The 12,099-nt window shown below is 36.6% G+C and overlaps 1 protein-coding gene and 1 long non-coding RNA gene across 3 annotated transcripts in view; both read right to left on the reverse strand.

Moving 5' to 3' along the window:
- Positions 1–12,099, reverse strand: part of LOC132154200 (uncharacterized) — an 89,977-nt gene that overhangs the window by 37,753 nt on the left and 40,125 nt on the right. The gene's annotated exons all lie outside the window — the stretch shown is intronic.
- LOC132154872 (V-type proton ATPase subunit H) overlaps positions 1–12,099 on the reverse strand; it is a 36,129-nt gene that overhangs the window by 13,040 nt on the left and 10,990 nt on the right. For both annotated transcript variants that reach the window (XM_059563589.1, XM_059563588.1), the window contains 4 exons: positions 11,133–11,230; positions 10,401–10,593; positions 1,275–1,453; positions 1,067–1,192 (listed from right to left, as the gene is read on the reverse strand). In XM_059563589.1, the coding sequence (XP_059419572.1) occupies positions 1,067–1,192; positions 1,275–1,453; positions 10,401–10,593; positions 11,133–11,230 (596 nt within the window). The remainder of the gene's footprint in view (positions 1–1,066; positions 1,193–1,274; positions 1,454–10,400; positions 10,594–11,132; positions 11,231–12,099) is intronic.

Consider the following 12,099-nt stretch of genomic DNA (forward strand, 5'->3'; position numbering starts at 1 on the left):
ATATTTCATGGCCAGCTCCAATAACAAATTAACATTTTTTTTTTATAGCAAGAAATAAGATAATTAAAATATGAGTACATGAACAAGATGTTTTTTGCTCTATTACAGGCCATTTAAAATGAGAGGAAAACACTGCATTTTAATCACGAATCACAATCCAAAAAAATATGCTACGTACATGAGCACTTTCTGATTTAATTTAGATTCAATTAGATGTAATTTCAAAATCTGAAGCAGAAACAGAATGTTCTGACTTAAAGGTGCAATAGGTGATTGTTTTATTTATGGCCTTTGTTACTATTTTATGAAGTGAGATCGACAGAAATAAGGGGGGGGGGGTAAAGAATTCACAAGCACACAAATATTTTGCAGCCACTGTATCTTAAAGTTTTCTTGGGGTAAACTGGCAAACAGGTTGTTCTTAAACAACCTCCCAATAAACTGTCATTTAGTGAGTTTTCTGCTTTGTATTTCAATATATATTCTTGAAAACAAGTCTGAATATCTTAAACAGGTTTGTGCTTCAAGTAAATGTGCTTCTTTAACAGGAAGACAAGACCTGTTTATTTGTCTGTTGAAAACTAAAAACTCAATCAGTTAATTATCATAAAATGGATCACTACAACTGTAAACTGTGATTTGCCACTTGTTCACAAGCTTCACAAACCGGTAATTAAATATTATATTTGTGACTCTTATCAACTGGAGTGGGAGTCACAATTAAACATTTGAAGAAAAACCAAAAAATAAATAAATAAAAATTACTTAAAATATTTTTTTTGTCCGTTTTATTCTCTTTGATAAAATCTCAATCTCAAATTCTGTCGATTAATTTTTTTTAAGGTTTCAAGACTCTATGGTGCGTGTGTGAGTGTGTGACTGTGACAGATCGCTATTAATGCCAAAGAGGAGCAAAGGATCTCTCCCTCTTTTATTGCTAATTATAGCACAGTTGAGAATAATGTTACATTTTGAATGCCAGCATTACTATCTACAGGTTGACCCTGCAGCAAGTTTTACAGCAACTGACAGTTCAGCCCAAATACTAACACCAGACGCTTCTTACTTTAGCAGCTCGTAGTTCTTCTCGTTCAGACGAACAGCGTTTTCCCTCCAGAACTTCTCAGATTTGTGCACTGGACTCCACTCCAGACGGCCAGACTTCAGCTCAGAGCTGTACTCATCAAAAGAACTACAAGAGGAAGAAGGAAAGAAGTATAAATGTGAGGGGAATGTTTTTTTGAAAACATGTTGAGAGGGTATGTGGGCTTTACCTGAGATCCTGAACACTCTCTCCCAGTTTTTCCAGGAGGAACTTGATGTCCTCAGTGATGTCCTCATCATCATATTTCTGCTGGTCCAGGTTCTCCAGCTGTTTGAGCACTTTGCATTGGATCATAGCAAGTGCGTACTCCTGACGGGTCTCTCTCTCAGCGGATTTCTCCAGCAGGTTCTACAGCAATGACCAAACATGAAACGTTAACTTTGTTATCGCAGAAATTATTCAACCGGATAACATGTAATAAGAATACTGAAAATAACCCAAACAACAATTATTCTGATTTCTAGAACAAAAAGTAACCAGATTTAAACATTCAATTCATTTTTCAACACTTCATTCATTTCAAATATTTAAAAGATAAACTCTTTCTTTCATCAGATTTCACTTGAAGGTGGGTACCGTGTTACCATGGTGTTTAGCAATAAAGAACAATATACATTTAAAATCAAAACAAAAGATGACATTGAAGAACTTCTACATTTTAAATCAGCAATGGCTGAATAGCTAAACCTGGACCTTAAAGATCTGTCCTTGGCTTCTGCAGTCAAATGATTCAGTAAATTCAAGACTATTTCCCAGAAAGAGAGATATTGCACAGCACTGGAATAAATAACTATTTGAATAACTGAGACTTGAGATGCACCAATACATCTGCCAATAATCGAGATTGGCCGATAACAGCTTTATTTGTTTAGAAACATCCAATAATTATGGCTGATTATTTCTTGTTAATCAAAAATGTGCAAAAACATGGCAGACAGCAACTTGAGTGAAGAAAATGTTTATTGTGTCTCATTTAGAGCGGTCCAAGTTAAAGCAATAATAACGCATTAATGGAGTTAACACCGATTCTATTTGACTCTATCCGTCACCCATAGGTCTTTTTTGTAATGCACCTCTTATCCAATAATTACAAAGAGCTTTGGGTTTTGTTGCTTCTAATAAGAAACAAAGTCTCAGCTCTCAAATTCTATCCATTTTATTCCAAATTCAAACAATAAATGCAGTTTTCACTCTCTTAAATGTGGAGTGACAGATCCCTGTAGCCACTTCAGTTCAAGTGGCAGTGTGGAGCGATAGTCTCTTCCAGTTTAATACATGTTACAGTTTACCAAAATGTAATCTCATGTAATCCCTCAATCAGTGCTTCAACCGAAAAACAGACTATAAAAAACAGTTTGAGAACAATCACTTAAGGATTTACCTTAGGAAAGTTATCCAGTGTTCATGTCTGTTAATTAGCTATAAAAACACTAGAGGGGGGCTTATTTACTGCTAATTATATATGTAATGTTTGAATGAATGTTGAATTGTCTCGAAGACAATTTAGTTATTATGTGCAATTGTGTTGTATACAAATGTTTTATTCAAATGCAATTTATTATATCAGAAAATAAACAGCATTAATTTTAGCATTAATTTTTAAGTTTTGTTGTTAATTTTTAACCTCTAATATCATGTACCAAATGAAAGGGTTCCCTGTATATTGTACAGCATTAGTTGGGAGAGATTTAATTTTTTCCTTAAGAAAATTAAACTATTGGCATAATTATGAATAATCATCTATCAGTATTGGCCGAGTAATTTAGCATCGGTGCATCTCTAATTGAGACTGATGTGAAGAGAAAGTCAGTGCTTTAAATTTTAAATATGCATTCAGAGTTTCTACTTACTTTTAAAAAAAGAGCAGAAAAGCTTTGTGCAACCACATAGTGTCCACAACGTTTTACCAGAACCTGTTTGACACGAACCTCACCACCGAGCAATGTGACTTGAAGAGGAAATTAACATGCCATATTTGAATAAGAGTGCTTTTATTTCTCAGAATTCATTAGTCTTAATGGACATGGCTCATTTGGCAGGAAATGCTAACATAAGCAATGACTTCCTTTTTAAAACTTTTTGCTCTTAGCTGTACTAAAATTAGTTGTTGCTCTTTGAAAACTCACCTGCAAGCCTTGAAAAACATGCCCTTTCTGTCATTACTGGAACATTCCTCTTAAGTTGTTCATCTAGATACTAGCTGTAGTCATCAAACACTGATAAACTCAACGTGGTACATAAAATTTAATTCCACTCAAGCAGCCTAAGAAGCTGAGCTCTCAAACATGTTAAATAGTGATTGCGCTGAATACTGCCAAATATTATATTGTATTTATAGGCCAAAAATCTTACTTGCTTTTTATAGTGTTGTTACTAAATTTTTAATTTAGCAAAAAGTCACATCACAGATAATCATGACTGATCATGGCTGACATTATCAGTCATTGGTGTGCCACTTCAGAAAACCTGTGCACATCACTATTAATAGTCCTACTATGTATTATTTGTAGCTAGTGTTGTTGTAATGCTTAACTATAACAATTAATTTGAAATAACCCAATAAATGTATTAAATCTTTCTTAACAGTTGGGATTTAAGATAGGTCTGAAGTTATCCTAACCATACAAAGCTATTTACGGTGATTTTCAATTTGATTCTTTTCAAGAACAATTTAAAAAAGAAAGAGATAAGAATATTCTTAAGAAGAATTTTTGGGCACACAAATTATTCTTAACTTTTTTTCTTAAGTTAGAAAATATGATACAAATGGCAGTTACGGAGAAATTTCTTCTTGAGAATGTTTCGTGAATCCAGCCCCAGATCTCATTTTGAATGGTCCTGAATCACTGTTACTGAGACACTTCCATTTGAAGCTAGTGAGGTAGAAACAAAGCAATTATTAGGCATCTCATTGCCTCCCAGCAGCTTTTAATCAGCAGAATTGTGACATTATTATACAATAAAGCCCCTAACGAAAATTGAAAAATTTAGAGTCAGTGATCGCCCAGCTGCCCAGCATGAAGGATGTCATGCTGTTGCACGTATGAAGGACAGCAAAGATTTAAAAGAGGAGTAAGTAAGTTTGCAAAGAAAGAGTTGATATTAAGAGGAAGTGACAGACTCCTAATAAAGCGATAGCTGCAGCACTGAATTACAATAATGCATTTTGAAGAGGTGATGAACAGTGCTGGCATTTTAATTTGCAGCAGCAGACTGCTGTAAAGCAGTTTGACAGGTCTTGGTTTTAGCAGTCCTGCTGCAAACATGGTCCGAACACACATCTCTATTTCAGACAAATGCTTCATACCTATTCTCATTCTCGTTGCCATCTATACAGTGTGTCATATTATTTATCAGATCCTATTCCAAATGTACTCAATACCATGTACACATTCTTTGTCACAAGAGATGGAGTCTCCTTCATACATTTGTGACATAATTTCTGTTCATATAATGCTTGTTTTGCAGCACATAATAAATCATGTTGAACGGGTCAGAAAACTGATTAGCCCAATGTAGAGCTCCAGTTAACAAGATGATGGATTGTTAGCACAATGCTGTCCTGCACCTTCCTCTGTGACGTTCTGCATCTATGCATACTTACACGCTGCTTTCCCATTCAGTGGAAATAAGACATTGATCAATGAGCAGTAAGCATGGTTCATTTGAGAGCTAATGAACTTGTAAAAAAAAAAAAGAGTGAAAAGAGTGTTAGATACTGTACAATGATTGAACGATAGACAGCCAGCCAGACAGATGATAGATAAACAGACACACAGACATATAGACAGAGTAGTAAATTACTATATTATGTATTTATATTGTATTTATCTGTCATATTTGTTGTCTATTTCATTTAATTTCATCTGTCCTCTTGGAGAACTGACTCACACTCAGAATTGAAAAACGATAGAGTGACAGAATGACTGTAGAATTATGTTAGTGTGTTATTGTTAGATACTATAGAATGATAGATAAATTAAAAATCAGACAGAATGTCAGATAGAACAAGAGAGGGATTGATAGATGAAGGGGTGTCCAATACTGCTCTTGTCCAATCAATGTCCTACAGAGTTTAGCTCCAACCCCAAAATAAAACACCCCTAAACCAGCTAATCAAGGTCTTACATACTAGAAATATCCTGAGGTAAACTCGTCAGGACAGTCACCCTCCAGGACAGAGTTTGGACACCCCAGGACAGATGGACCATGTTAAATCTATGTTACAAATGCAATTTTTTTTCTTGTGCTTTTTAGTGTAAATTAACTTGTGGAAAAAAATAGACACTCGGATTGAGAATTGGAAAATGACGGAGTAACAGAATAACAGAGTGTTAGATACTGTACAATGATAGAACAATAGAAAACTACTGTAAATAGAATGCTAGATACAGTGGGGGGAAATATTTATTTGTAAGTTTGCCCACTTACAAAGAAATCTGTCATTTTTATGGTAGGTTTATTTTAACAGATAGAGACAGAATATCAACCAAAAAGATCCAGAAAAAAACAGTGGTTAAAAACTGATTTGCATTTCAGTGAGTGAAATAAGTATTTGCTCCCCTACCATCCAGCAAGAATTGTGGCTGCCAGAGATTGGTTATGTGTCCATGTGGAACACAGATTAGTCATGTCACTTTAAGAAGTTACTCTTAATGTCAGCTTTTTAGGAGTATAAGAAATCTATCCACATAATCTGTATCTTCCATTCCAACCTCTCCCACCACCATGGGCAAGACCAAAGAGCTGTCAAAAGATGTCATAGACAAGACTGTAGGTCTGCACAAGGCTTGAATGGGCTACAAGACCATCAGCAGGACTGTTGGTGTGATTATTCGGAAGGGGAAGAAATTCAAAACAACCATTAATCGACCTCGGTCTGGAGCACTGTGCAAGATCTTGCCTCATGAGGTAAGTATGATCGTGAGAAAGGTGAGGGACCAGATCCGAACTACACGGGAGAAGCTTGTTATTGATCTTTAGGCAGTTGGGACCATAGTCACCAAGCAAAACATTGGTAACATACTACGCCACAATGGACTGAAATCCTGCAGCACCCGAGAGGTACCCCTGCTCAAGAAGGCACATGTACAGGCTCATTTAAAGTTTGCCAATGAACATCTAAATGATTGAGAGAAGGCTTTGGAGAAGGTGCTGTGGTCAGATGAGAACAAACACACAGTTGGAAACATTATGCTTAGGGGATGTTTTTCTGCTAAGGGTACAGGATGACTTCCCCGCATTGAAGGGCAAATGGACCGGGCCATGTACTGTAAAGTCTTAGATGAGAACCTCCTTCCCTGAGCCAGAACACTGAAGATGGGTCATGGATGGGTCTTCCAGCATGACAATGACCCGAAACATACCGCCAAGGGAACAAAGGAGTTTCTGCATCAAGTACTTAGTCATGTTTTGCTTGGGGATCAAATACTTATTTCTCTCACTGAAATGCAAATATATTTTTAACCTTTATATAATGTTTTTTTTCTGGATTGTTTGAGTGGTATTCTGTCTCTAGCGATTGAAACAAACCTACCATAAAAATTTACAGACCATAAATGTTTTTGTAAGTGGGCAAACTTACAAAATCAGCAGGGGATCAAATAAATATTTTCCTCACCGTAGCTCAATAGACAGACAGACAGACAGACAGACAGACATACAGACAGACGGATAGACAGACAGATAGATAGATAGATAGATAGATAGATAGATAGATAGATAGATAGATAGATAGATAGATAGATAGATAGATAGATAGATTATAATGACATTATAAACGCATTTTTCCCCTTTTAATTCTTTGCTTTTATTTATTTTTTCCTTATCTTTGTACAGCACTTTGCCTAATTAAGGTTGATTTTAAAGGGGTCATATGATGCATTTTTAAAGATCATTATTTTGTGTATTTGGTGTAACAGAATATGTTGACATGCTTTAATGTTCAAAAAACACATTATTTTTTCGAATACTGTACATTACTGAAGGTCCTCTATGCCCCACCTCTCTCAAACGTGTCATTTTCTACAAAGTACCTCCTTCCACAAGCGCAGTCTGCTCTGATTGGTCAACTGACCCGGTGCATTGTGATTGGCCGAACACCGCAAGCATTCGTTGGAAATGTAAAGACTCTTTCCATAATCGCGAGCTTCATCTTTCAAAATAAATGTAATGATAGTTAATAATGTCCTTTGTTTGTTTTAGTACATTTTACATTTACATTTATTCATTTAGCTGACACTTTTATCCAAAGCGACTTACAATTGCTATATATGTCAGAGGTCGCACGCCTCTGGAGCAACTAGGGGTTAAGTGTCTTGCTCAGGGACACATTGGTGTCTCACAGTGGATTCGAACCTGGGCCTCTCACACCAAAGGCATGTGTCTTATCCACTGCGCCAACACCACCCCCTATACACCACCCCCCATTAGTATGTGTTTGACTTAGTATGTGTATGTTAGTATTGACTTAGTATGTGTTTGCAGTACACAAGCCACAGACAGTTAGGATAGCTGACTCTATTTTGATGTGACTGTCTCTCTCTCTCTCTCTCTCTCTCTTTCACTCTCTCTCTCTCTCTCTCTCTCTCTCTCTCTCTCACACACACACACGACACGCAAAACTCTGCATTTGAACTGTCAATAGCAAATACTTAAACTAATAACAAAACATACATACAGTAGCTGATTCAGAAGCACCAGATTGTCATACCAAAGTCAGAATTACCTCCTTGCCTAGGTTCACGAAACGGTTGTCCAGAAAATGCGCTGCTGTTCTGTTGTAAGTAATCTTCAAGATTCCTAAATGCATCTACTTTTGGAAGGCCAAATAAAGTGCTTTTGCTTTCGCCAAGAAACACACAGCATCTCGCTGACATGGCTGCTTCAATACTAACTGCGGTTGCTGAAACCACACCTTCTTTCTTTGTGTGAACATTTGGGCGGCATTAAGCAAATATTTCCACATAGTGACGTAGACATGTGGGGGCGTGTTTAAACGAGCCATTTTAGGGGGGCATGGCAGAGTCTTAACTTTGATAAAGAATATCTCTTTGGATTTGAGACTTTAGTCTTTGCAACTTTACAGTTCTTCTTTATGCACCAAGAGCTTGTAACACTCCAAAGCGAAAGGAAAAATTTAAATCGCATCATATGAGCCCTTTAAATGTGCTTTATAAATAAAACTGAACTGAATTAAAGTTTTGCTTTAGGCAATACTATATATAACAGTGGGGAAGAGCGTACAAATGTGAAACATAAATAATTGCAAATGTGCAGAGGCAGATCCACTAATAGCTGCAAAATGGAAGCCATGCAATCATTGACAGGCACAGAGAGAGAATAACCGGTAAGGATAACTTAATAAGTTCTTCAGCAGGTGAGATGAATGAAGCGCTGCACTCTAATTCAATACTGTCAGCGACATGGACAATGAATTCATTACACAACTCTAATACCAACAACATAGCCCAGCTTTCAGGGCTAATTTGAACATTAAATGTAGCCTGCACTATGAACGGCATGTGCAGGAAAATGAAATGCAGAATAAGAGTGACACGCTGCCTGTTTTTGTGCCTCAGTTATGCATTAAACAAATATGTGCCGGCAGTGGAAAAGTAATAAGCCCAACAGAAGATAAAATGCCTTAGGACCACATTCGGTCTAGCACTAATTCAAATGATCAACACAAGCAGGAAGGGCAATGTGGGTGTGACAAGTTTTTTTCTTCTTTATTCTTTCCTTTTCTAGTCTCTAAAAACCAAGCACTGAATGGGCGATGACGAGAGTGTGGAAGAGATTAAAATGAGCGCTTTTGTCAATCTGCAACCTGAATAAGGTAATAATGGGCTTCTTAGTACATTCATCATGGAAACGCTGGGCAAATTAAATCCTTTCAAAATAAAAGAGTGAGTGATCTGCTAATGGACTCTGAAGGGGACATCTTTTGCTGAGTGAAATCCTAATCTGAAAAAAGTGAGAAAACCAACACACCCATCCATCTGTAATGGATTCAGCACATGCACTTTCATTCCTTATTTGTACACCAAAAAAATTCAGATAAATAGTCTGGCATTAGACTTAATGATCACTCATTAAGTATTTTTATATATGTTTATATGATGCCTTTACTTATCTTAATTTAACAGATGCTTTGCTATTCATTTCCTTAAAGCACGCTAATTGCAGCAGTGGTGCCTTGTACATGATTGGGGTTAAGTGTCTTTCTGTTAAGTGTCTTAATATGGTGTGGCTCTGAAAAATGTTTCACGTTTTAAGTGCGATAGGTCACAACGGTTCAAATCTGTCTCTAAAGTCTCCATTGTTCGTCAGTAGATGTTCAGTGTGGTTGACAAGTCTGAGACCATATTGAAAATCTGGAATTCAAAATCTAATATCAGCCTATAAATAAAGAATTTTAATACATTTATAATAAATACAAATTTGTAGTTTAATAAAAAAAAAAAAAAAAAAGAAAAAAACTTTTTCTAGGTCATTCATTAAAAAAGCAAATGTGGGGATAAAATTAAATACTAAAAATTAAAACAACAAAAAACTAGGAAAACAAAATATTAAAGTAATAGTTCACTCAAAAATTATTATTATTATTTTATTTTTTTTCTGGAAAATTTACTCAACCTCAGGCCATCCAAGATGCAGATGAGTTAGTTTCTTCATCAGAATAGATCCGGGAGAAATTTGGCATTACATGACTTGCTCATCAATGGATCCACAGCAGTGAATGGGTGCCATCAGAATGAGAGTTTAAACAGCTGATAAAAACATTGCAAACGTCCACAAGTAATGCACATGACTTCAGTTCATTGTGTGTTTTTAAGAAAAACTGATGTATTTGTCTATTACAAATATTCAGCTTGTGAGTTACTTGTGGACATTTGTGATATTTCTATCAGCCGTTTAAACTCTCATTCTGACGCCACCCATTCACTGCAAAGGATCTATTGGTGAGCAAGTGATGTAATGTTAAATTTCTCTAAATCTATTCTGATTAATTTGATGGCCTAAGGGTGAGAACATTTTCAGCAAATTTTCATTTTTCTGTAAACTATTCCTTTAAGAATTAATAATATATATATTTTAAATTAATTTAGGAAAAATCATAATAGAAGCATTTTAGCTAGTCTGCTAAAATCAATCACATAAGGATGATTTTAAAAAAGAAAATCTGACAGTCCCTAATGAATTCGGTTGTATTCATAAAGTCGTAAAGTTCATAAAAGGAGACATGGTTTGCTACCGGATGCAGTTTGAAGCAGACACATTTCAAGACACATACCCTGAAAGCAGCCAGGATTATGCGAGTGACCTTCTCTTTGACAGACTCTTGGAGGATGTCGGAGAGTGCCGGTACTACATTGTAGCGCCGCAGCTGTTCGCAGAGTTGCGGACTGAATGCCAGGAGCCACACACAGAAGACCATCTGATACTGCAGCTGGAAGCCACACTTATTGCTCAACACTGCCGTGATGCTGAAAGATGCACAGAACAGAACAATCGAAGTTAGTAAACAGTAGGGCATCCCCCACCCTCCCCCATATGGTGTGCTGAGAGGATCCTCTTCATAAAGTTAGACCTGATGGTTTGATGGGTGAGATGAGGGGAAATGAGAGCCCCATATTTTTCTGATATATAATGAGACCATTACATGAAAGAAATTTTACTTGAGAGGCAAGAAAAATACAATTATCTTCAAAGAAGCCTCATTGTCCTGTCTTTTACTCTGTCTGTACACTAGCAAACAAAGGAGTATTTATGATCACAGGGCTAAAACCTGCTAGGAGAATGAGAGATGCTTTCTTGTTCTACAAGATTTGTTCTTCAATACAGCAAGGGATGGGAAGCATAAAAGGGGCGTGAGTAGAGCACACATATTAATTATAATAATAAATCAGTTACAGGTTACAGAGTACATATTCCTTTTTAACAATCATTTTTATACCTTTTCTATGAACTTTCCAGACAACTGGTTACAGATTAAAAAAATCATATTAGTGTGAAAGTGTGTTACCAGTTCACTCCGTCAGCCTCCACCCAGGCGAATCTGTATTCATTCACTCTCAGCATCAGCTGCAGGCAACCAGCAACACACTGCACATACTGGGAGCTCTGTGAGGGTCAGAAGAAAAAATACACATACACGAAACATGCAGAGATTAGCATACACACAAACACAAAAGGACAACATGATCAGAACAGGAAGAACAGAACAGTTCAGATAAGCAGGGAAATGGATGCGTGAAATAACAAGCCCATCCTTTTCAGGAACTAGCAAAGGAACACTATGAAACTAGGCTGCTCAAGCAGCATTTACACTCTCTGTAATTCTGCATTCACTTATGCACATGCAGTACAGTTCTGACTTTATAAAAAACAGCTTTTGGGTAACATGCTGGATCAAAGAGGCAATCCCACAATGCAGCAGAGAGAAAGCAGCAGCCTTGAAACCTGGCTAGAGTGAGTGAATCATAGAGAGATGTTAGACGAGATGTGGCTGAGAGGAGTGAACAGACTCAGTTATTAACCAGAAAGATGATGCTGTAGATCAGCACCATACGCATAAAAGCAGAGTGGTCCAGAGAATAGTAGAGACAGGGAGAAAGGTCATGAAGAATAGCTAAGTGGAGACGTCTTAAGAGCCATGAGAGGAAATTGAATTCAGATTTGTGCCCGCTTGCATTGCACCAGCAGATTTTGACTTGCGACATGATGAAAGGAAAAAAGTATTATTTTCTAATTAACTCTAAAAAGCGTAAAATGTAAAGATGAATACCGCTAGAGTACAAGATAAAAGCCTTCTTGTGGATATTTCAACCTATCAGGTCTAAGTTAAAAAAATAAAAATAAAGGCAGAAATATTGGATTATGACCACAGCCACTGGCAAGAGAGGAAAGAATATTTGTAAAAATTCTTATAGATTGACACAAGACAAATAAAAGTGTTGTGGTGCAGCTGTAGGAAAAAGTGAAAAAATTCA

Source organism: Carassius carassius, chromosome 12, assembly GCF_963082965.1.
Source record: "Carassius carassius chromosome 12, fCarCar2.1, whole genome shotgun sequence".
Classification (NCBI taxonomy): domain Eukaryota; kingdom Metazoa; phylum Chordata; class Actinopteri; order Cypriniformes; family Cyprinidae; genus Carassius; species Carassius carassius.